We start from the raw sequence: 22,371 nt of genomic DNA, 5'->3' as shown, positions 1-22,371 counted from the left end.
GGAGCGGGGCCGCCCGCGGAGACGGGCCGGGGCCGGCCGCGGGGCACCGTGTGCGCCGCACCCCCGGGCCTGACAGGCTTCGCCCCTGCTCGGCCGCCGAGCTCTCGGTTTCGCTTCCCGAGCTTAAGCATGAGGCGGGGTGCTTGAACCCCGCGCCCGGCGTTAATTGGGAATACTCTTGTCGCTGTTGATTATCCGTTTAACTCCTAACAATCTCTCTTTTTTAATTCATATTCTCCCAACAGCTCTCGCTAAGCACGCTATGTGAAGTACCCGACCAGCTAAAACACCAAGCAAAATAAAGGCTTCCGCAATTACAGGTAATTTGCGACACACCTACAGATGTTAAGAGAGCCTCATGAAGGTAAACAGCTTGCATCAGTAAAACTGACAGGTCCTGTGAGTGTCTGATCACACACTGGAAACATTCCTCAGAATTACAGGGGGAATAGGAAATTAGAGGTATGACTCAGAAATAAACGTATTTCTGAGTATCAGGGCTGGATAAGATCGCACAAGGAATGAGTACTCAAGCCCTTAAATAAAATGTGAAGGGCATGTTGGAGTGAGGGCAGGAGTGCTTGCTTAGCTGCTGGCAGTAGCTGGTAGCTGACCATGTTCCTGTGGTGTGCTGGAAATGGCTGTTTTTCCTGTCTTTGGGCTTTCCTAGACTGGGTGTTACGTTTCCCATCTCTTGTGTTGAAGAACCTCTCTTCTTCTTTCTGTCCCCAACAGAGTTAATGTTTTTGTCTTGTGCTCCATTAGTTATCACTATGTAGCCTGGAAATACTTTAAGAGAACAGGCAAGGGGTTGAAAGAAGGAAGTGGCCTTTTGTCTTAAGAATCTTCTTTTACACCCAGGTTTTGTGACTCTGATCATTAAGGAGTTTTTATTGGCTGTGGCCTGTGTGAAATGATAAGAGAATGTGGGCCCAGATTCTGTTCAGGACTACCACAATGTATGTGTGTGCATGGAGCTGAGAGCAGAATAAAATGTATTTTAATCCTTGCTTTTGTTAAAGAAGTTGTATGTGGTTTCTGGTATCTCTTGCTCTCCACTGTTCAGCATGGAAAACCCTGCTTGCCAGGAATTTGCCTTGAAGAGCCCCAGAGGACAGGCAGCAGGCAGAAGGATGTGCGTGTGGTTGTGTTAGGCTCAGCTCAGAGGACAAGGCAATGGTGGGCTAAGCCTCAGCCTGGAAGAAGGAAGCACCTCCATGTGTCAACTAGGCATTGCAGTGTAATTTTCCAGGTGGGGTTTCCAACACATTTGCGGAGCCATGAGGTTGTACCTATACCACCTGTATCAGGGTTTCTGGGAGACTTCAGTCCTCAGAACTGTAAGCCTCATAATTGGTAGGGCTACATATCACAGAGCTAAAAATGGAACAATAAAAAGCCATGAATTGAAATATTTCTCTGGATTAATTAATTCTGTCCTGACAGAGGCTAGTCCTCTCAGCTTTCGGAAGCTGGGGCCTCTGACTGTGGTGCTGCTTTGCATCCCTTAAAGCATAACCCAAGTAGACTACTTGGGCAACCTCGTTTAATTTGTGGAGAAAGTAATTCTACAGTGAAAAGGGTATAGCAGACTATGTCTAGCTGGAAAAATAGCAGCATTCTGAGATTATACATACAAGTTTTTAACAGTCATTGGATAAGCTCGGTTGCTACCTGTGACTAAAGAGGATGCTTTACCAGTTGATTCTTTCTGTTACTAATGTGAACAGTTCCAATGAAATCAGTGATCCCAGAAACTGTGCCAGACAGGAGCATGGGTGGAATCTTTGTTTTTTCTTTTGATGTTTTCCCTTGTTCTGTTCCTCACTACTTTTAATTGTTATTTTATGATGATTGATGAGTTATCTGAAAGGAGGAGAACTGTGACTCTTGCCTGGCTGAACACCAGTTTGTGTAAGGAAAAACTTGAAGTGATGATGTATGAGGAGAGATAACATGCTGTCAAAACAGAAGGAATGTGGAAAAAGAGAAACACATCTCCTATTAGTTGATAGAATTAATTTTCAACTTTATTTCTTATCTCACACAAATGTTTCTTCCTGTAATAGATCTTTTTTAAAGGGAAAAAGTTGCTTTTGTCTTTACTTTTGATGGAAGAAATTATAACAAAATACGCACTCAAGGAAAAGCTGCACTGCAGTATAAAATCTTAGTGTTTATAAACTTAATTAGCATTTCCAATAATGTGCAAGTTCTGTCTGTGTGTGAAGGACAGTGACTTGCCAATTTTATAGGAAATGTTACATTGAAATGGGAGTGGGCAGATTTGCAGAGGGGATGTAGACATTTGCCTAAATCTGGGGAGAAGGAAATGGGAATTAAATAACAGGTTAAAATAAACAAACATTAAAATGTCGTAATTAAAAAGTTGCTAGTTTCATAACTGGGAGTAGGGCACAGTGTATATAAAACTGTCTTAAAAAATATGATCAATAGGACACTTGCATCAGTGAAGACATAGTCCTCAGGAATTTGACTTCCTTTCAAAGAGAAATTTAAAGCCCATTTCAAGGGAGAGGTTTATGGGGAGGAAAATGGCTGATAGACCAAATTCTAATAGGACTTGTGCTGTCTTGTTATGCCTTCAAGTGTTACTGGCACTTCTGATTTCCTGTTTTCCACAAGTGGAGTGAATTTTGTGCAGAGGTGTTCTGAAGGATGGTTATCCTCCATTTACAGTTGTAGACTAGTAAAATAGCTATGGGTATTTCCAAACATGCTTGGAAAATTATTTAAAACTCATATAGGGGCATGAATATGGGACAGTCATAAGGGGAATCACTGGATAGAATTGAACCCTTAATGCTGTTGATACTTAACTAGCATACTTTTTTAACATTTGACTGCATAGAGTCTTAATCTGTTGTGTTAAAGGCCATATCTGGGTTTCACACTAGGTTTAATTAGAGAAAAAAATGCCTCCTGTTTTCATGAACTTGAGTAGAAGAAAAATACAATGCTTGCACTGTTCAGACCTGCAACTGTCAGAGGTTTCCTGTTGCTGATTAGTCTTTGCCTGTTCTTGTGTCAAATTAGATACACTGTAATCTCTGTCATGGCTCTTCTGTTCTCCAGTTTCCAGTCTGATCTGGAGATAGGTGTTCAGAACAAAGTTTAAGAGCTACTAGGGAGAACTGCACAGGCTTTTGTGATTGTTAGACTGCTCTTTTGATCTTTACTCAGCTTTTTAGGAAAGAAGTGGAGTTGTTCATATTTCATAGAGTTCCAGCTGTATGCTCCTTGAAGTTTTTAATGTACCGCTGTAAAATTAAAATAGCCGGAAGCTGCCTATAATAGTGAAATTAAAGCATTTTAATTGCCAAAGTCTGAGTTCAAAGCTGCATCTTGTTACAGTTTGAACTCTGCGTTCAAGCTACAGCAGTGTTAGGGAGCTGTATTCTTTTTCAGGTAGCAGGAACATCCTGAATGATTGAATTCAAGCTCTGTACTTCAAGCTTTGTACTGGTGCTTACCTGTCTTGGTCTGCTGATAACAAAGTATGAGTCTGTGAAGCCTGTAATTGTAGAGGAGCATTTCAGAATAGCGCTGCGAGATGGTGAGATTTTGTTATCCCCAGTTTAACGTCTGGGAAACTGAGGCACGGGGCAGGCTGACATTTAGGTAGGAAGTCTGTGTAAGTTAGCAAGTAATTGCTGTAGCCTGTATACCAGCCTTTCTTGGTGAAATAAAAGGATGCTGTTTTTTTGAAGATGTTAATCTGTATCTATCAGAAGCTTCCTTGGTTCAGTCCTGGCAATGCTGCTGTTCTTGTGGTATGATATCAGAACTAACTCAGCAATAAGAATAACAAAATCTATACATTAGTAATTATGTGCTTGCTGTTTTGCTTAGGAATAAACTAGACCCCAGGTTGGCAGGGTGAAGGTATGCTGATACAAACCTGCTGTAATCCAGATTTGTGTGTTCTTCAAGTGTGGGTATAAAGCAGCACATACTGCTTTAAGACACCTTGATGCTGGTATCAGCCCCTATAGATCTAGTGCTCCCAGTCCTAACTGCTTACAACTTTCCCTTCCGGTCTTGATCTATCAGTAGGGCCTTTGAATACACACTAGAACTCAATGTACAGCAATACTTCTTGTGTGAATCTGGGTCATAAAATAATTTTGGTCATGATCTTGGGTCTGCTGCAGTTTAGAAGTCTTGAAGCCTTTCTGTGGCAAAAATTCTGCATTAGAACTGCTGCTCTTGGGTGTCTGAGTTACCTTTGTCCCCAGTTTAGGGGGTGGGAAGGGATGATCAGGACCAGTGCTTTTTTTGCTTAAAGATTATCTCAGTTATTGAATTCCCACATGGGATAAAGTGACTTTTGTCTTGGCAGACTGCTGATCTTGTATCAGTATTTGGAGGTACAACTGAAAGTGGTGGGGTGTCACACCAAACTGGTTACTCTTGGTATACCCTAAGCTAAAAGTCTCATAGGAGTGGAGACATTATGAATACCCTCTAAGTTTCTGTGTAATTCTAGTAAAGTAAATTGGTATCTAATTTGTAGCTGTGGGGAGAAGGGTATAATTACTCTGAATTTATGTGTAAATTAGCATACTGTGTAACTCTTCCTGAATGGGACTCCTAGATGTTCCTAGCATAAGCAAATATTGTAATATTTGCTAATGACTACTTGTTTGCTTGATAATATCCTATAGCAGCAAGCACCATCGTGTGTATGTAAAAGGAATTTATCTTATATTGTTTTTACCTTTACTGTATTCTAGTTGTGGTTTGCTGAAGTTGTGGATTTAACCATTGACTGATTTCCCAGTCTTTGTAACTGTGGAAAAAGTCTGTTGACACAGGAGCTCAATGTTAATTGTCCTCATTGTTGTGAATTGGAGGGATTTTCACTGGGTGTATGCACCACGGGCTGCCTTAGTTTCAGTGTAGGCTTATAGGAGGTAACTTTAAAGTAGAAAGCATTTGAGCCATGGCAGCACAGAGCTCAAAATACTGCCCAGAAGGTGGAGATCTACAGAAATAGTTAAGCTGTAGTTCTCTTGCTGCTCTCTAACCTACTAGTAACAAACAACAAAAAAACCTCTAACAAAAACAAACCCAAAACAGAACATCTGCTTATGTGTCTACATTGTGTGATCATATAGAACAGTTTCACTCATAATTAACTTTTCAGTGGCGCATGGTGATCTTCTGTAATTGTTTTTTAACTCCTGCTTGAACAGCCATATACTGTTGTGATCCTCTAATTGTTGAAATGGAACATAAGGTTCAGCTTGTAGCAGAACAAAGATCTGTGCTGTGGTTTAGGCTTAATCTTCATGCTCAGTTGCAATTTTTTTTTTTAAGGAAAATGTAACACTTAACAAATCTAACACTCCCATGTTAGAATGGGTTCTAAATGCTCAGTTATTCAACCTAACTAACTTCAGCTATTTTCTGTTCTTCCCAGCTTCTTCCTTTATAGCTGGTCCCTATCCTCATTCCTACTTTACTTTTTTTAAAAAAAAAAAAAAATCACCAGAGCTTTAATGTCTAACTTGAGCTGTGGTTCTGAGATCAGCAAAGCAGGTAAGTCCCTAACTGTCAACATAGTGTTATTTCTGTAGGTATTTAGCTGCATTTGTCCACATACAAGTAGTATCTAGACTGTCTCTGAAAAGAAGAGTTACTACCCATTAAAAGGAAGTAGCTTTCCTGCTTTCTTCTTTGGTCAGCAAGACAGTTAATATTTTACTTGCTAGTTAAAAGGTCTTAAAAGCAAGTATCTGGAGGAAAGATAACCTACAATCATGAGTCTACATCTTAGCTTTTTAGTAACTTAAGAGTAAATGAGCCATCACGTCAGTATTAGCCCAAACTTGCTGGAGTGATCTGCACTGATGTTTTAATAGTGTGAAGGGCCATGCTCTGTTAACTTGATTCTGCTTGGGTATTTAAAGCCAGCTAATAGGAAACTAACATCCAAGTATTTGGATGAAATTCAGGCTGCCTGAGTATGGCCCTACAATCTTAACTGTGCCACCCTTCAGGGAGAAGATAAGACTTTACTGGTATCTGATCAGTGCCTGTATTACTCTGGAGCGTCCCAGCAATCATATGACTTTCCACCAGCATAAAAACAAGCCTGAGAGGCAATGAGGGTACAGCAAGGGGCAAAGTTTGGTGACTAGCTTGGCAAGCAGCAGAAAGAATAGAGGATGATAGCAGGAGGAGCTGAAGAGATGTAGGATTTGGAAAGGTAGGTGGGAATGGTGACAGGGGGAGGGTTTGGGCAGATAGGAAAGACAAAGGCTTTTTTGGGAAGGAGAGAAAATGTCTCTAGGAGACTTGGGGTGAAAGGCTGCCTCTCCAAAGTGTGGCTTTTTCTGCATTGGTCCGGGTACAGCTTTTGCTGGAGTTGAGGCACCATGTTTTGGCTTAGCAAACACAATATACTCAAAGGAGATGGAGCAAGTCAGATGAAGAGTATAGTTTCAAGATGTATCGTCCTCAGCAATAAAGCTTTGACAGCCCCTCTTCCCCACTGACTGCTCGTTCTTACCCATGCTTTGCAATTTGCAGCCTGTTTTTAAAATGAAGTTGTGCTTTTCAGATGCTCCATGGGTCTGTGCTGTAAAGCAGGTTGGGAAATGGGTTGAGATTTAAAAAAAAAACAAAAAAAACCCATACCAGTAGTGGGAATAACTTTTGAACAAGCCACCTGGTTTATAATGTATCCTCACAAAGTTGCAGGAGATAAACTGCAGTGTGACCTCAGGATCAAACAGTGATGGGGAATCATCTTGAGCTAACTTTGCTGCTGAAGGCAAGGTACCTTTTAACTACACCCTAAGACACTTGTATTTTGAATCCCCTTTTGCACAGGGAGACAGGAAGCAGTGATTCCATACGGAAACAAATCCTTGTGAAGCTGTGATAACAGAAAGGCATTGGTATTGTTGTACAGTGAGGGGTGAAGTGTAAAAAAATGGGACTTAAGAGGAAGGGATATACAGGTTCCACTTCTCAGTCTTTCACACTGTAAGGAAATGGCTGACAGGCAGGGAGAAGGAACAGTGACAGAGAAGAAATGCAAGAAACCTGGAATTAAAGGGTGGGTGAATGGTTTGTGTAATGCCACGGTTTACATGGTGCCAGTCGTCTACAGGATTTATATTCAGGTGTGCATAAGTATTTCTAGTCATAATACTTAGTTGTTATTTTATAAGTACTGTAATTGCAATGTGTGTGTTAAGAGTAACAGAGAACACTAATAAAAACACTAATAAAGTTGTAACTGTTCCTCTGCTTAACATACAATGATCTCAAAAACAAATCCTGAAAGAAAGGCTGGTCTGATTGATGAACAACCAAATGGTAAAAAAGGGGTGGAAACAAATATAAGCTTTCTTCTTGGAAAAATAACCTAGCAGGATAAGAAGGTAACTCTGCCACCAGGACTGTTTTCAGACTGATACAGGGGTAGTAGCCCACATAGATTCTGCATCCTGATGGAGGCTCAGGAAAGGTTCTTTCCAATCTGAAGAAAATCTTGGGTCCCCTCTTTTTTTCAACTCCTGAAGTGTAACCCCACGGAGTCAACCAGCATGACCTGAGAGAAATGTAGTTTATGGGACTAGTGAAGGGAGATTACACTTACATTCCAATAAGTCAAGAGAAAAAAAACAAACATTGCATTCATATGACAATTAAATGTCCTACTTTTCCCTGAGCAGTTGTGTACTTTGACTGATGCTCTGTATTATTGTGTGTTACTGATTACATGTAATTCTGCTGTAGAGCAGAAAGGTTTTTGACATTACTCAGAATGGGATTGTGATGCGGAAGACAACTGCAGAGAAATGTCTTCATTTTCTTCCTTACGCAATGTGACCCAGCTGAGGGTTAGGAAAATGTTAAAAATTCTGTCACGTGATGGATATGGTGGCCTTTGCACCAGTGGCTGCTCTTATCTAGAAACCTTGAAAATGTGATTTGGCTTATTGGTGCCCTGTACTGTAAATGGCAAAGAAAAATGTTTTCTGAGATGCAAAGAAATTAATGAAGTTGAGAAATAAAAAACTTCATGAGGAATTTCAGAGCAAAGAGTTCTGTGAGTACTTTTAGAGGGTCCTAGGTGATTGGCACAAGAAATGCTGAATTCAGAATAGCTTGCAAACCTTCTGTAAATCCATCTGAAGTGGAGGTGTGAGGAGACGTGGGCCAACATGCCTCTGAATGCTCTATGTAAAAGGCTGTTGTCTGGGTTTGTTCAGCTTCCACAAATAACTGTGGTGTTCCTGAGGAGGTATGTGGGAGACAAAAGTGAAATCCTTTAAGTCATTACAGTCATAGTACTTTGAAACTCACCTACTGGAAACTATATGCTTCTGTTGAAAAGTCTGAGCTACTGCTGGCCTGTCTGAACAATTCAAATGTTGACTTTAGCACTCTCCCAGCCTCTGAAATGTGTCTCCTTTTCTATGAGTAATGGAGTCTGAGTTCTTGGGGGGTGGGAATCATCTGACAGGCATTAGCAATGAAGGAGTTTTTATCTAGTTACCCTAGGCTCTCTTTGTAGTTGAGAGAAATGCAGTTTGGGTATGAATCTTTAAGCATTGATTTTAAACATCAAACTCAAGATTAAATGGATAATGACTAAGCCTTCACCTTCATTGCCTCATACTATTGTGGAATTTTCTTGAACTGTAACAAGACAGAGCCCTGCAGTCACATTTTATAAATTTGTGAATGCAGGTTATCCAGACCTGCTCATGGAAGGTGCAGAGCATTAACAGCAGTTCCTCGAGGTCTGTCTTTATTCCTGGATTATACTTATGAAAACCTCTTTTATGCTCGAAAGCTAAGGATGGGCCAACTTGGATTAATTTATATAGGAGTTCTAGCTGTCTAACACTTTATTTTTTAATATATCACCTACCTTACTTTTGGCTGATGTGATTATCTATTATCTATTTTTTCGTTACTGTTATCAAACCACTAGAAATTGTAGCTTTTAATTCAAGTCTTTTTTAATTTCTTCTGTCCACTTTTCCTACTACTTAATGTGGTTAATAGTTGTTTTCAGTTGGCAAATACACCTAGAAGTTGAATGAATGTGATACCATGTGTGTAATCAAGTAATGAAATACTACCTGCTGATATGTGATTATTATTTATGACTGCTTATAGGTAAGACCACTGCATCAACAAAATGTTACCACAACCAATGAATGTGCTGCAATTACATGGTATTGCTTTTATTTTATACCACATGCTTGATGGTATTTGTTTCCCATCTTGATTAATCTTAGTTTTGTTTATTTGTCTTGTCTTAGGTCAGACGATTAAAACAAGACAATGGATTGGGGAGCTCTGCATACCATTTTAGGAGGTGTGAATAAACACTCCACCAGCATTGGGAAGATATGGCTCACAGTCCTGTTCATCTTCCGTATCATGATCCTGGTTGTGGCTGCAGAGAGAGTCTGGGGAGACGAACAAGATGACTTTATCTGCAACACTCTGCAACCTGGTTGCAAGAATGTTTGCTATGATCACTTTTTCCCCATCTCTCACATCAGACTCTGGGCCCTGCAATTGATTTTTGTTTCCACACCTGCGTTGCTGGTGGCCATGCATGTAGCTTACAGGAGGCATGAGAAGAAAAGGCAGTTCAGAAAGGGAGACCAGAAATGTGAATACAAGGACATTGAAGAAATCAGAAAACAGAGGTTTCGTATTGAGGGTTCCTTGTGGTGGACATACACTAGCAGCATCTTCTTCAGACTGGTCTTTGAAGCTGTCTTCATGTATGCATTTTATTTCATGTACGATGGGTTCCGAATGCCTCGTTTAATGAAGTGTAATGCTTGGCCCTGCCCCAACACAGTAGACTGCTTTGTTTCTCGACCTACTGAAAAGACAGTGTTTACTATTTTCATGATTGCTGTGTCCAGTATTTGTATTCTTTTAAATGTGGCTGAATTATGTTACTTACTGACAAAATTTTTCCTCAGAAGGTCTAAAAAAGCTGGAAGTCCAAAACATCACCCTAATCATGAGAATAAGGAAGAAACCAAACAAAATGAAATGAATGAGTTAATATCTGATAGCTGTCAGAACACAGTTATAGGATTTTCAAGTAGCTAAGATGGTGTCAATGCTGGTGTTCACTCTTTTTGGGGTGAATGTCCTTTGTTTAAAGGCTGCAAATGAAATCTGTTATATGAGACAAGTTGAGTGAGACTTTGATACGTAGTGTCAGGTGTCAATTATGCACATGTCTTGGAAAAAAAGTCAGGGCAGCCTAAATGTGAAAATTGTGTGAGGATTAAATAGGAAAGTGTATCTTCCTGTGAGTACCCTTACAAGTTAACTATGACAAGTGGGAAACCCACTAATTACCTTCATGCTACACAGCTTCTGAAAACTACATGCAACAGCAATAAGAACAAAAATCTTTTTCAAGCTAGATACTCTAGTATTACGATATGTTTTGTAATAGTGATAGTTTTTACTTGTGAACTGACAAAATATTTTTCTAAAATCTAAGATTCCATGTTAATTAAGGTATTAATAGCACACAACTGACTGTATCTTGTTTCTTAACCAGGCATATGCAGGTGAACCCTGTAATACCATATTCATAGGGAGGAGGCAGCTATAGGCTACTTCTTTACAGCTTTTGCAAGTGCTGCTTGAGTCTGGACAGGTAGCTTGAGCCTGTTGCATACACAGTGCTGGCTGTAGGGGAAGTTGTGTGAAAGCCCACCACGTGGCAGTGTGGATGATTGAGGTAGCTAGGTCCTGAGTACAAACTTGTGCTTAAAACCAGCATGACAGTATAGATACAGCCTAATTAGACTTGCTTTAAACGTCTAGCAGACCTGGTAATCTTACCAATCTTCTAATTGCATATTATCAGTTTTATAGCAACAGACCTAACTGTGTAAATGTTTATTATTTCTCTAATGTATTAGCTGTATTTGTTTATGGTTTTGATTTGTTTGCTTTTTTTGTGGTAGACTGTTATGAAACTAGGGGCTCTTTGGTTTGAAGGACATGGAAAAAGTATCACTGGAAATGGAACAAGTCTTCTGAATAAAAGGCAAACACTTTAACCTTTCTTAATGAAGTAAGAGTCTATATGTGAATGCTAGTGAGATCTTAAGCAGGACAAGTGCTTATGAAAACCTGTTCTCAAGGAGAGATTCTACATCTGAAGTGCACGTAGTCCATACACACCCCCTCACTTCCAGCCAGAGCACTGATGCCCTCATTTACTTGTACCTACTCTGAGGGAGGTACACACCTAACTTGAGCACACAGGAGTGTGCTCGTGGGTGGGTATGCTCCTGAAACCATGGGCTCCTGAAGGTCAGAGGTGGGTGTAGTGTAAGAGCATAGCTATAGTGTCTTGTGTCTGCTTCCTGTCTTGGATCACTTCTCACCATGATAAAAATCTTATGGACACACTGACCTCAGTTGCTTTTTTTTTTTTTTTGACACCAGTGCCAATGGATTAGCCTCACTGTTTTTGTATCATGGAGCTACTCTTTCAAGGGGTGTAAAGGTATTCCTAGGAGCAGAGGTTACACTCGGTGCAGTTTTCCTCCTGATGTTGTATCAGACTATCACACAGGTCCCAGCACACCTTTGTGTTCATCTGTGCTGTAGGTGGGTTTGGGTTGGTTGGAGTGTTTGAGTGACCAGTAGAGCCCTAACAGGCTGCAGGCACAAGCAACAGGGAAGAGAAAATACCTAGTCAGCTCTGACCCTGCATGAGGGCTTGAGCTGAGCCCTCTAATTTATCTATTCTCTTCCACTGGCAAACTCCTGATCTTTCCTGCCTTCACAGCACATTTTCTTTTTTAATTGCCATTGTGAAAAGAAATTGCTGCTAGTTTTCTGAACGTGTCTACCAGCAAGGCTGAGGTAAAAATACACAGAAACCTGTATATTAGTGTGCTTGTGTTGTGCTCTCTGCAGACTGAAAATACAAGTAGAAATGAGAAGTGCAACAAAAGTTTGCCTTTGTAGGTATTTCTGGTGCTCATTGTGGCTACCTCTCCAGGTCCTTCATTGCAGAAATGGTTTAAACCATTTAGGATCAGGAAGGTGTGTACTCAAGGCTGTACCTCACTGGATCACCCCCCTCCCCAAGTCTGCTCAGAGACAAAGTGAGGGCTCAGGTCCTGTGTTGTGCTGGTCCCAGAGTGTGGAGATAGCTACTTCTGTTCCAGAGCTGTGGCTCGTGGAACCACTCGAGCTGTGGACTTTCATCCAGAGCGTTCTGTGAATCGTGTACCATATAGGGAATATGAATGGAGATCAGTTAATGATTATGCCTGATCATGTCTCACCACTTTTAGTGATCAAACTGAAATAGCCCTATGCTGAATGTCAGTAAACCTGGAAAACACCTTGAGGCAGATATGTTTTCCTCCAGTGGAGGAGGGGTAGTTTTTCTTGGTCTGTGATAAAGCTCAGGCCTGCTAAACCCCGAACAGGGATAACAGCTCTCTATATGGTATTTTCATTTCCTGCTTACAAGTTTTCAAACAGTGTTTTTTATTCCAGCAGTTGGATTGTTCTAGAAGATCAGTTCCATATCTGTTTTTATTTTAAGCCTGGATAAGTGGGCAAAGCTTAAATGAAGAAATTTGGCGTACATGGTCCTTTGGGGGCCAGCAAAACTATGTGCGTGGCATGCTGTAAAAGGGTTTGGGTTGGTTGGACATTTGCTTCTTGGTAGCAGGACCTGGTATGGTGCAATCAAGCAGCACTGTCCTACTGCTGAGGTGTCCTGACAGCCAGATGGGTCCGGAACAATTGTGCCAGTCCCTGTCAAACCTACGCCAAGGATGGCTGTAAATCAAAGAGCTGGAGCTTTTCCAAGGCTTCACTAGTGCTAAGTTACTGACTCAGCAAGGAAGACCAGTTGTGACAGATGTGTTTGGCTGGGATGTTTCTTGTCGCACTATGTGCATCCCTAATTATGGACACTCTCCTTTATCTGAAACATCCCCCGACTTTGGTTACCGCCAAGGAAAAGTCCGTGACAGTTTCAGTGCCCTCTTTAAACAATTTCTCACATCCTGTTGTCTTAGGCTGAAGTAGTAGATTCATCCTGAGGAAATGGCGGCTTTTGGTGTCACCTTCCCACCACCTGCTGAATCCAGTGGCCTAAGCAGGCGAGGCAGCTGTGTTTGGTGGGGTGGTAGTTAGCCCTTTCTGCAGGGGAAAGCTGAGCTGCTTTTCTTGGTTTCAGACCTCCTCCTGTGTCTTTGCAAGATGACATCTTTGCAAGGTGAGGCTGGCTGGGACTGCTCTGAACTGCAGAGCACACCTGCTCCCAGCCCTTCTCTGTGCTTGCCCTTGCTCCTGCCCTGTAGCCATCCCCTGGGGAGAGGGTCTCCCCCACAAATCTCTGACCCACTGATGACCAGCAGTTTGTACTATATTGGCGGTGCCATCACCCCGTGGTAGTTCAGCCAGTTTCTCTGATGGCAGCTGGCTTAATTGTCCCTGCCCATCCCTGCTGTGTCTCCCCACCCTGTGATTTCCCCTTTGTTATGCCTGGGGCAGAGATTGCTTAAATTGGCTGTGGTGCCAAACGATTAATCAGAGCCTCTGGAAAAGCTCTTTTGCAAATTCCCCACACCCCCTCCTACTCCTCCCCTCTGTCTTGCTTTCCCATCAAACAGGCAGGAGCCCTGACCACATACAGACACAGCAGCAGTGTCTGCCAGACTCTGCTCCTATTACACACAACAGCCCTTGACACCAGCCCCACTGCATGCCCTTCTCCATCCCTCTCTCCTCAGCCCAGCCCTTCTGCAACTTTGGGTTTGTTTTTCCATTGACCTAAGCCCTTCCCAGCAACCCTGCATGCCAAAGCACCAAAAACAAATGAGACCAGTTTCAGGATGGTCTGAACCCACTTTCCTCCTTTTGCATAGCTGGGCTGCCTACCCTACCCCACGTACCAGAGCCTCGACCTCTGTGCTGCCGGGTTGGAGTGAGTTTGGCCCCCCAGCCCCTCTGCCAAGCAGAGACTCTGCTGGTACATGCCATGCCGGCCCAGCGCCTCACCCACCCTCGCCCTGTGATGGCATGCTGGAAAGCACAGCCACAGCTCCCAATTGCTTGGTGTGTTTTTCTGTTACCACTGTTACCTCTATTTCCCTCACTGAACCAAGTCTTTATTACAGTGCTCTTGACACAAATCTGTTTCATAAAATCATAGAATAGTTTGGGTTGGAAGGGACCTTTAAAGGTCATCTAGCCCAACACCCCTGCAATGAGCAGGGACATCTTCAACTAGATCAGGTTGCTCAGAGCCCCGTCCAGCCTGACCTTGAATGTTTCCAGGGATGGGGCATCTACCACCTCTCTGGGCAACCTGTTCCGGTGTTTCACCACCCTCCTTGTAAAAAATTTCTTCCTTATATCTAGTCTGAATCTACCCTCTTTTAGTTTAAAACAATTACCCCTTGTCCTATTGCAACAGGCCTTGCTAAAAAGTTTGTTCCCATCTTTCTTATAAGCCCCCTTTAGGTACTGAAAGGCCACAATAAGGTCTCTTCAGAGCCTTCTCTTCCCAGGATGAACATCACCAGCTCTCTCAGCCTTTCTTCATAGGAGACATGGTCCAGCCCCCTGGTCATTTTTGTGACCCTCCTCTGTTCCAACAGATCCATGTCTTTTCTGGGCTGAGGACTCCAGAGCTGACCACAGTACTCCAGGTGGGGTCTCACCAGAGCAGAGTAGAGGGGCAGAATCACCTCCCTCAACCTTTTGATGCACCCCAAGATACGGTCGGCTTTCTGGGCTGTGAGCACACATTGCTGCCTCATGTCCAGCTTTTCATCTGCTAGTACCCCCAAGTCCTTCTCCATAGGGATGCTCTCAATCCCTTCATCCCCCAGCCTGTACTGATACCAGGGGTTGCCCTGATACATGTGCAGGACCTTGCACTTGGCCTTGTTGAACCTCATGAGGTTTGCATGGACCCGCTTCTCAAGCTTGTCCAGGTCCCTCTGGATGGCATCCCGCTCCTCAGGCATGTCAACCACATGACTCAAGCTTGGTGTTGTTGGCAAACTTGCTGAGGGTGCATTCAATCCACCTGTCTCTGTCATTGATAAAGATATTAAACACTACTGGTCTCAATATGGGACCCTGAGGGACACCACTTGTCACTAGTCTCCACCTGGACATTGAGCTGTTGACCACTACCTTCTGGATGCTAGCATCCATCCATTCTTCATCCACCGAACAGTCCACCCGTCACATCCATCTCTCCAATTTAGAGAGAAGGACATTGTGGGGGACCATGTCAAAGGCTTTACAGAAGTCCAGATAGATGACATCTGTAACTCTTCCCTTGTCCACTGATGGGTCACTAGGTTGGTCAGGCAGGACTTGCCCTTGGTGAAGCCATGTTGGCTGTCTTGAATCACCTCCCTGTCCTCCACGTGCATAGCTTCTAGGAGAATCTGTTCCATGATCTTCACACGCACAGAGGTAAGGCTGACTGGTAGTTCCCAGAGTCCTCCTTTCTACCCTTTCAAAAATGGATGCAATTTCTGTTCTGCATAAAGTAGCATGGTCTGCCTTGCTGGCGCTTCCCATTGCCACTGCGGTGACTCTGGCATGGCAAGATGAGGAGGTGCCCAGCAGCCAGCCTGGGAGAACAGTCCTTCTTGTGCATATCTGAGTAATGATCACTCGCAGCTCAACTTCTCACTCATAGACTGTGTTTACTGATTTGCAGCAAAAGGAGTAGATGGGGACTGATGACTAAGAACGATCATGCTGCTTCTTGTCTTTGTTGCCTGATGCTCACTGTGCTGCTCTTGCCATGGCAGGAAGGCAGAGGGGAAAGCATTTAAGAGTTCTCCATGCACATTTTTAATCATTTGGTGTGTGATTATCACAGACAAATTTCTGCTGCGCACATGGAGAGCATGGCCTCTGAAGCCCAAGGGACTGTTAGCCACTGGCTCTACACCATACTGGCCACTGCTCTCCTCCCAGGTGGGCCTGTGGGCAGAGACCATCTCCACATCAGCAAACTTCCTTGCACCACTGACTGCAGCAAGAGCACTACCATTGTAACAGCCTTTCCTCTGCCAGAGGCAGCACGTATACCCACCTCCTTGCATAGCCCTGTATTGTCAGGCTTGTGTTTCTCATGTGAGACATGTAAAGGTGAAGAGCCTCCTTTTCAACTTCCACAGAATCCAAAAATTGGCCAGCTTCACCAAAAAAGATAGGGGTGGGGTGCAAATAACACTTCTGCAATTTCCCACCTACTTGACCCTGCACCCTTGATGCCAGTTGCAGAGTACGACTGCTTCTTCAGCATGCACACACAGCTTGGGTGGGTTTCTCTGCACAGAAGCATCCAATGCTTCATCTGACACACAGACCAATGGGCAGGTGGGTCCGTGGGTGGAGGAGACAGGGAGAGGTTCTTGCAAAGCCCTGACTCAGCCATCAAGTCCTAGCAAGGGCCCCAGTCAGCACCCTGCTTCATCCCTGCCAAGAGGCATATGGACAGGAGTGCCGCTCCCTGCATCTTGTCACCACCTGGCTACCACCTGCCTTTGCTGCTGGGTCACCATCTATGCCAGAATTTCTACTTCGGCCTCCCCCCACCCGTTGATGCTGTGAAAATTATGTTGGCACTTTCTGCAAGCTTGCAGATGTTTCAGGGCCGGGTCCAAAGCTCCTCGCTGTCACTCAGCAAATCCCTGTTGATTCCAGCAGGCTTGCAGAAAGGGTGTAACTCCTTAAAAACACTGCAATACCACTCATCCACTTTCTGCACAGCCCTTTTGCAAAATCAGGTCCCATTTCTCACAGCAGCTATTACCTCCTCGCAGCAGATCTGCAAACCAGGTAAATAATTCCCCATTTGGGCCATGCCCACCCGCTGCAGGCAGCAATGCTGCCCCAGTGCCATGTGGACCAAAGCACTCATGCTGATATGCGATCATGCTTTCACAAACATTTTAGCTGTTTCCAGTGATTTGCTGCTGGCCACAGAAAAGGTTTATCAGTTAGAGAAGGAGGGGGAGATCTCCCTAAAACAGTTTGGCTCCTTACAATCTGAGAACCTTTTTTCTCCACTGGCTTGGATGCTGGGTAGCCATTGATTTGTGTACAAGCCCACAAATCAGAAGAGCTTGGGATGGCAAGACAGTAAGGAGGAAGATTTTGCACCCTGCCAGCTCCTGACCTGCCAGGACTCCCAAACCGTGGGAATTAAGCTATTTTACTTCCTTCAGGCCCAGGGTCAGAGCTGTTCATGCTCTTAACTCTCTGGAGTGGCATGGTACAGCCTTTCTGTATTGTCAAAACCATAGCAGAATCCTGGCTAATCTAATTTCTCCTGGTATTTTACACCACCACACCCTCGTTAACTTTTACATGATGCACTTCTCAGGCGAGGACCCCATCTCCGTCATGTCTTGGGGACATCTGGGAAATTTAGGCAATTATTAAATAACAATGACAACATGATATAAAGCATAACAATGACCTCGAGAAAGAATCAGACTGTGTCCTTTGATGCTGCTTCTGATATATGAAAAGCCTGGAAAGAAAAGCAACTGGTGAACCCTGTGGCCCAGGTAAATCCCTGGGGCTGAAGTTTACAACAGTGAAACCCAGACCAACTCTTCCAGCTTTTAGCCGGACCTGGGTGACACAGGAGGGAGAATTTAATCCTGTTATTAGGGCTGACGGCCTGGGTTTAATCAAAACATCTCCCAGGCAGGCACACAGTATGTGTTCAGTGGGGAATAATAAAAAACAGTTTAAAAGCATCCAACAGAGCTTCTGACAAAATTGCCACACTCATGGTTACTCAGTTTCCAGTTTCTTATCTAGACAAAATTTAACTAATTTGCCCGTCCCTGCAAAGTTTCCCAGTGCAGATAAGGCTCATACAGTGAGCAGGAGCACGAATGTACTGCACACTGCAGCCGCCCAGATGGGGCTGAACCCGGCTCTGACTCCACAGTTACTCAGACAAAGGGAGGAGTAATAATGATAATAGTTTGTATTAACACAGAATAAATGCACCAAAATTAGAATTCCCAGCAAATGCTTTAAACTATGGGTTGAAGATTCAGTTTTATTTTGTCATCCCTAGTATTTACTTATATTTAAAGGGACATTTTCACCAGAAGAGCCTGATAGAAAACAAAATCATCAGATGATAAGAGAGAATTGGTTGAGATCAGAGAATTCAGGCAGTTTGGGGAAAGATCATTTTAGCAGTCACACAATGGTAGGTGGAAAATAAAATGTACTTCAAGGGAAAATTTGAACTCCTCATCCAACTCCCTGGGTTCCAGTTGCCTGAACTGCTTCGGGAGTGAGAGCTGACATTCAGTCAGCTCTGCCCTGTGCCCAGAGGTAATAGAGAAAAAACCCACAAAATATTTAGATGTCTAAATAAGGAAATTAATAATGAAATTGATAACTATGGTACCCAATCATGCTGGCAGGTGGGGGGCAGGTTCAGCTATCCACGGGGGGTCAGAGACACTCTCGAAGACCCATGTGCCTTCTGGACCTGGAAGGTGTGCTTCGGTAGATGTGAGGGGTGATGGCCAGAGACACCTTCCTATTTCTTGGTCACTGTAAGGAAAAAAAGGGACATCGATAAAAGTAACTTTTTCACTTGTCACAGACATATGAAACCAATAACCTGTAACCACGCTGACTGTGTGATATTTCACAGGAATTAGGGATGAAAGGGGAATACTGCATAACTCAGGTTTCTCTCCTTACAGCCAAGGGGAATAACCTTGATTCCAAGATTATTTTTGTTGTTTATCCACTGCTTATTGCAAAACATAAAGTCATGATGGGCTTCCTCCAAAGGAAGAGCATGATCTGCAAAACTGCCACCCACACTTTGTCCCTCCAGCATTTCCCCAATTCTTCCCCACACCCAGGTGGGGTTGCATGGGGGGAGGTCCATTCTCCACCCCCTGCTCCCTCCAGCGACACAGAGAAGAGGAGCTGTGAGTGAACTTGCAGGTCATAGTGGAAGGGAACCAGTGAATTTAAATGACTGGAGGGCTGGGTGGCAGCTGTGTGGGGGTTTTCTTCATTGCATCTCTGAACGTAGGTGTCTGACATTTATTTAAAACCTATCAAGTACCTAAATAGTCTCTTGGAACTCGGCCCAAAAACCTATCCAACCCCTTTATTGCTGTGTAGGAAAACCCTGATTAGCAGTCAAAGGTTTTGGCAGTCAAAGACATCGCACCAGCTACTCATGAACCCAAGTTTGCTCTTCAGACACACCTTAGCTTCTGGAGACTGACCCAAAATACGATACAGCTGCATGTACCCGGCCGGAATGATCGTGGAACATCGAGCTAACTCTGACTCTTTTTTTTTTTTTTTTTTATAGTTCTGGTATTATACAGCCTCCTTCACCAAAGAGCTGGAAGAGCTGACCACTGAAAAATTAATCACTGAAGAATAACCACCTATTAAACATGATTAAAAATCAGCAGCAAATGCATTTTTCCCTAATGGATCCGTTGTTAGGAAGAAATGTTACTTTTTTTCACACACATGAACTAAGCAAAAAAATAAATATCAGAAATGAGAGGTCATGCAGCCCAATCTGCAAATCTGAAGCAGAATCAAATTCACCTGGGTCATACCTGAGGTGTAGTTGTCTGAAGTGGCATGCTTGAAAGATAAAGGCTATGTGGTTTTCCTTGGGCTTTTTCTATATCAGAAAGACTGTTCAGATTAACTAAATTAATTTTATATTTATCTTGATAAATTCCTGGAAAATTCCTGTGGTAGATATGCTTCAGTTAGTCTAAAGCTTGTATACATTATTTTATCTTTATTTGGTAAACCGTAAGTGCTGCTAAACCAACCTGAACATTGGATGAACTGTCAGCATTAGTCAGTCCCAGCAACACTGTCAGCAAAAGCCTGGATGTGTTATTTTGGGGATCAACTATCACTTCTGGAGGGAATTTCTTAAATTCTCAACTCCTGAAAATAAACGATGCTTAGGCACCTCAGAGCTTTCCCCCTTGGCCCTCGGCATGGCTGCAGGGTGCCCTCAGGACAGGCCGTTCCTTCTGCACCACAAACCCATGGTCAGGGAGAAGGAGACACCAATGTCCCTGAAGGATTTTGTCAGCATGCTGCGCACATTCCTGCTTGTGTTTGGGCATGATCTAGCACCTCACAAAACACCTTCTTTCCTAATGGAGTTGTCTGCATAGCTGTCTATCCTCTGGATACACTGTCTCCCAAAGAGGGAGAGACAGCTCTCTGTCTCCCAACAAGGAGGACACCCAGACCTGGATTTTCTTTAGATGGCAGGGTTCAATCCTACATCTCTCCTTCAATTCCCCTTCTCCATCAATTCTACTTCTTCCTGAGGCTGGAAGCCAGCTGTGGAGGCAGGAAAAGAAGAAGGGACACTCTTCACGCCTGTGGGACACTGCACAGAAGGACAGAGAGCATGCAAGACACATCCTGATTCATCTGGTGGTTAAGACTGGCAGCTTGGAAAGCGTAACGCTGCTTCTGAATCATCATATTTGCAGCCTTTTGTTCAGTGTTTAATGTAAAATGTGTAAACTGTCCTGGGAGCAGAGACTCAGGAGCCTCCTCCCCTTTCTCAACTGAGTCCCCTAGTCCTCAGGGAAAATTCTCCCACAGATTATCTTGTTTTCCTCCTGTGTCCTTTTGTCTTGATGACTTTTTTTTCCCCTCTGCCCAGCTGAAGAAATTCTGTGGGAGAGGTGGGTACCAACATCAGCCTGGACTAACCTACAGTCTCGCGATTATGGCATTGTGTGGGGAGTAGGAGATAGAGGTTTGAGTCCTCTCAGGTCAAGCAAAGAAAAAATCTCCAAATCTTGGGTGAGTTTGGGACAACCTAAGAATGTTACTACATTAGCATTTTATCCAGGGACAGGAACATGTTGCTGAAGTGAATCCTCTGATTACCTTCACTCGTGTTTTGGTTCACACTGAGGAATCAGCCAGGGTCTCTTTTGGACTAAGCAAAACTGGAAAACCTTCTGGAGCACAGCCCCTGTGTTCAGCTGTCGCAGCAGTCAGTCCATGGGGACTGGCCCGAAGAAAACCCTCTAGACATGCGCGGTTTGTGACTGCTGGATCCTCAGCACCAGCCCTTTCCATAGACTGCTCTTGCTGGGCTGCAGTGGTTGCTAATGTCTGTAGCTGTAGCCTATGTCTGTAAATGTCATATTGCAGTATTCTGTGCTGTAAAATGATGTAATGTACTATAACATAGCTAAAAGTTTTTCTATAAATGAGACAGGTATGAAAAAAAGAGAGGGTCCCTGGTGGATTCTGCATTTTACATTAAACCAGCAGCAGCAGCTTTTAGAAGAAAGCAAGCTGCTCATCTTTTGATAGGAAAAGCTGTGGGAGTGCCTTCTATGCCAAAGGAGCAGCTTCTGGGCTCCACATCCAAAGGGATGGTCTAACCTCAGGAGAGAGAGGTGAGAGTACACTCTGCATGTTGGCACAGCTCGCAAGCCCTCCCAAGCCGTCCTGGGGTGTGGTATAGAAATGTAATGTTTACCAGAAAGTGCTGGATTTCAGAAATCTGGTCAGTAGCTTCTAGGGCTTATTGGAGAGTATTTAGGCAACTTTCCCCATATCTTCCTTTGCTCTCTGGAATTCCAAAGGGAGTGCAGTTTGTTTTATTCCTGAAGCCAGACTGTGGCCACAACTTTGTCATAGCAGATATCAAATGAGCAAAAGGAAAAATAAAAATTCAGCTGGTTTTAGTGATCTTGATGTGGTTTTCACATCAACAGGAGTGCCATTACACCAGTGAGTAGTGCTGGAAGTGTACTAAGTGCCACAGGACAAAAAAAAGGATGAAAATACAATTAAGCAGGCCAGCTTGAGCTGTGCATAGCTAAAAGGGCATGAACAATCTTGGCTTCTATGCCAACACTTTCTATCTCTCAAATTATAGACATGCATGTATATTTTGCTGATTTACAGGCAAAATACCTGTTCCCAGGATGTACAATAGGCTACATGACAACACAACATGTCTTGACACAAGAAAGAATGATCTCACCTGAGATTGCAGGTTACAGTTTGGAAATGAAGTGTTTCAACAGCAATTGCAATCCCTGGTAGGAACTGGAAACTCTGCATATTGCCTGCAACTTCCTTGTAGCTTCACATAAATGCTGTTGATCAGAATAATTTCCAGTAGATTCTATCTCTTTTGAAATAATAGAAACTACTGCAGTTGATTTATGAGTACCCTTGCCTGATGCTCTACCTGTAACAATAAATTACCTAGCAGTAAAATATCTTGTGTGATTTAGACCTGAT

The 22,371-nt window shown here is 43.4% G+C and overlaps 1 protein-coding gene across 3 annotated transcripts in view; it reads left to right on the top strand.

The window, feature by feature from the left end:
* The window catches only part of LOC113482764 (gap junction beta-6 protein), a 32,137-nt gene extending 21,024 nt beyond the window's left edge, over positions 1 to 11,113 (top strand). The window contains exons 3-4 of one of the 3 annotated variants that reach the window (XM_026853818.1): positions 246 to 320; positions 9,315 to 11,113. In XM_026853818.1, the coding sequence (XP_026709619.1) occupies positions 9,337 to 10,128 (792 nt within the window). In that variant the 5' untranslated portion in view covers positions 246 to 320; positions 9,315 to 9,336 and the 3' untranslated portion in view covers positions 10,129 to 11,113. Of the gene's footprint in view, positions 1 to 245; positions 365 to 1,014; positions 1,253 to 9,314 lie in introns of those variants that run through there. The other 2 variants (XM_026853826.1, XM_026853835.1) reach the window with 2 other exon arrangements.
* The last annotated feature ends 11,258 nt before the right edge of the window (positions 11,114 to 22,371 follow it).

The sequence above is a fragment of the Athene cunicularia genome (genome assembly GCF_003259725.1).
Source record: "Athene cunicularia isolate RWA chromosome 1 unlocalized genomic scaffold, athCun1 chr1_part1, whole genome shotgun sequence".
In the NCBI taxonomy this organism is placed as follows: domain Eukaryota; kingdom Metazoa; phylum Chordata; class Aves; order Strigiformes; family Strigidae; genus Athene; species Athene cunicularia.
Note: the sequence above shows the minus strand (reverse complement) of the source record. Positions and strands in the feature narration are given on the sequence as shown.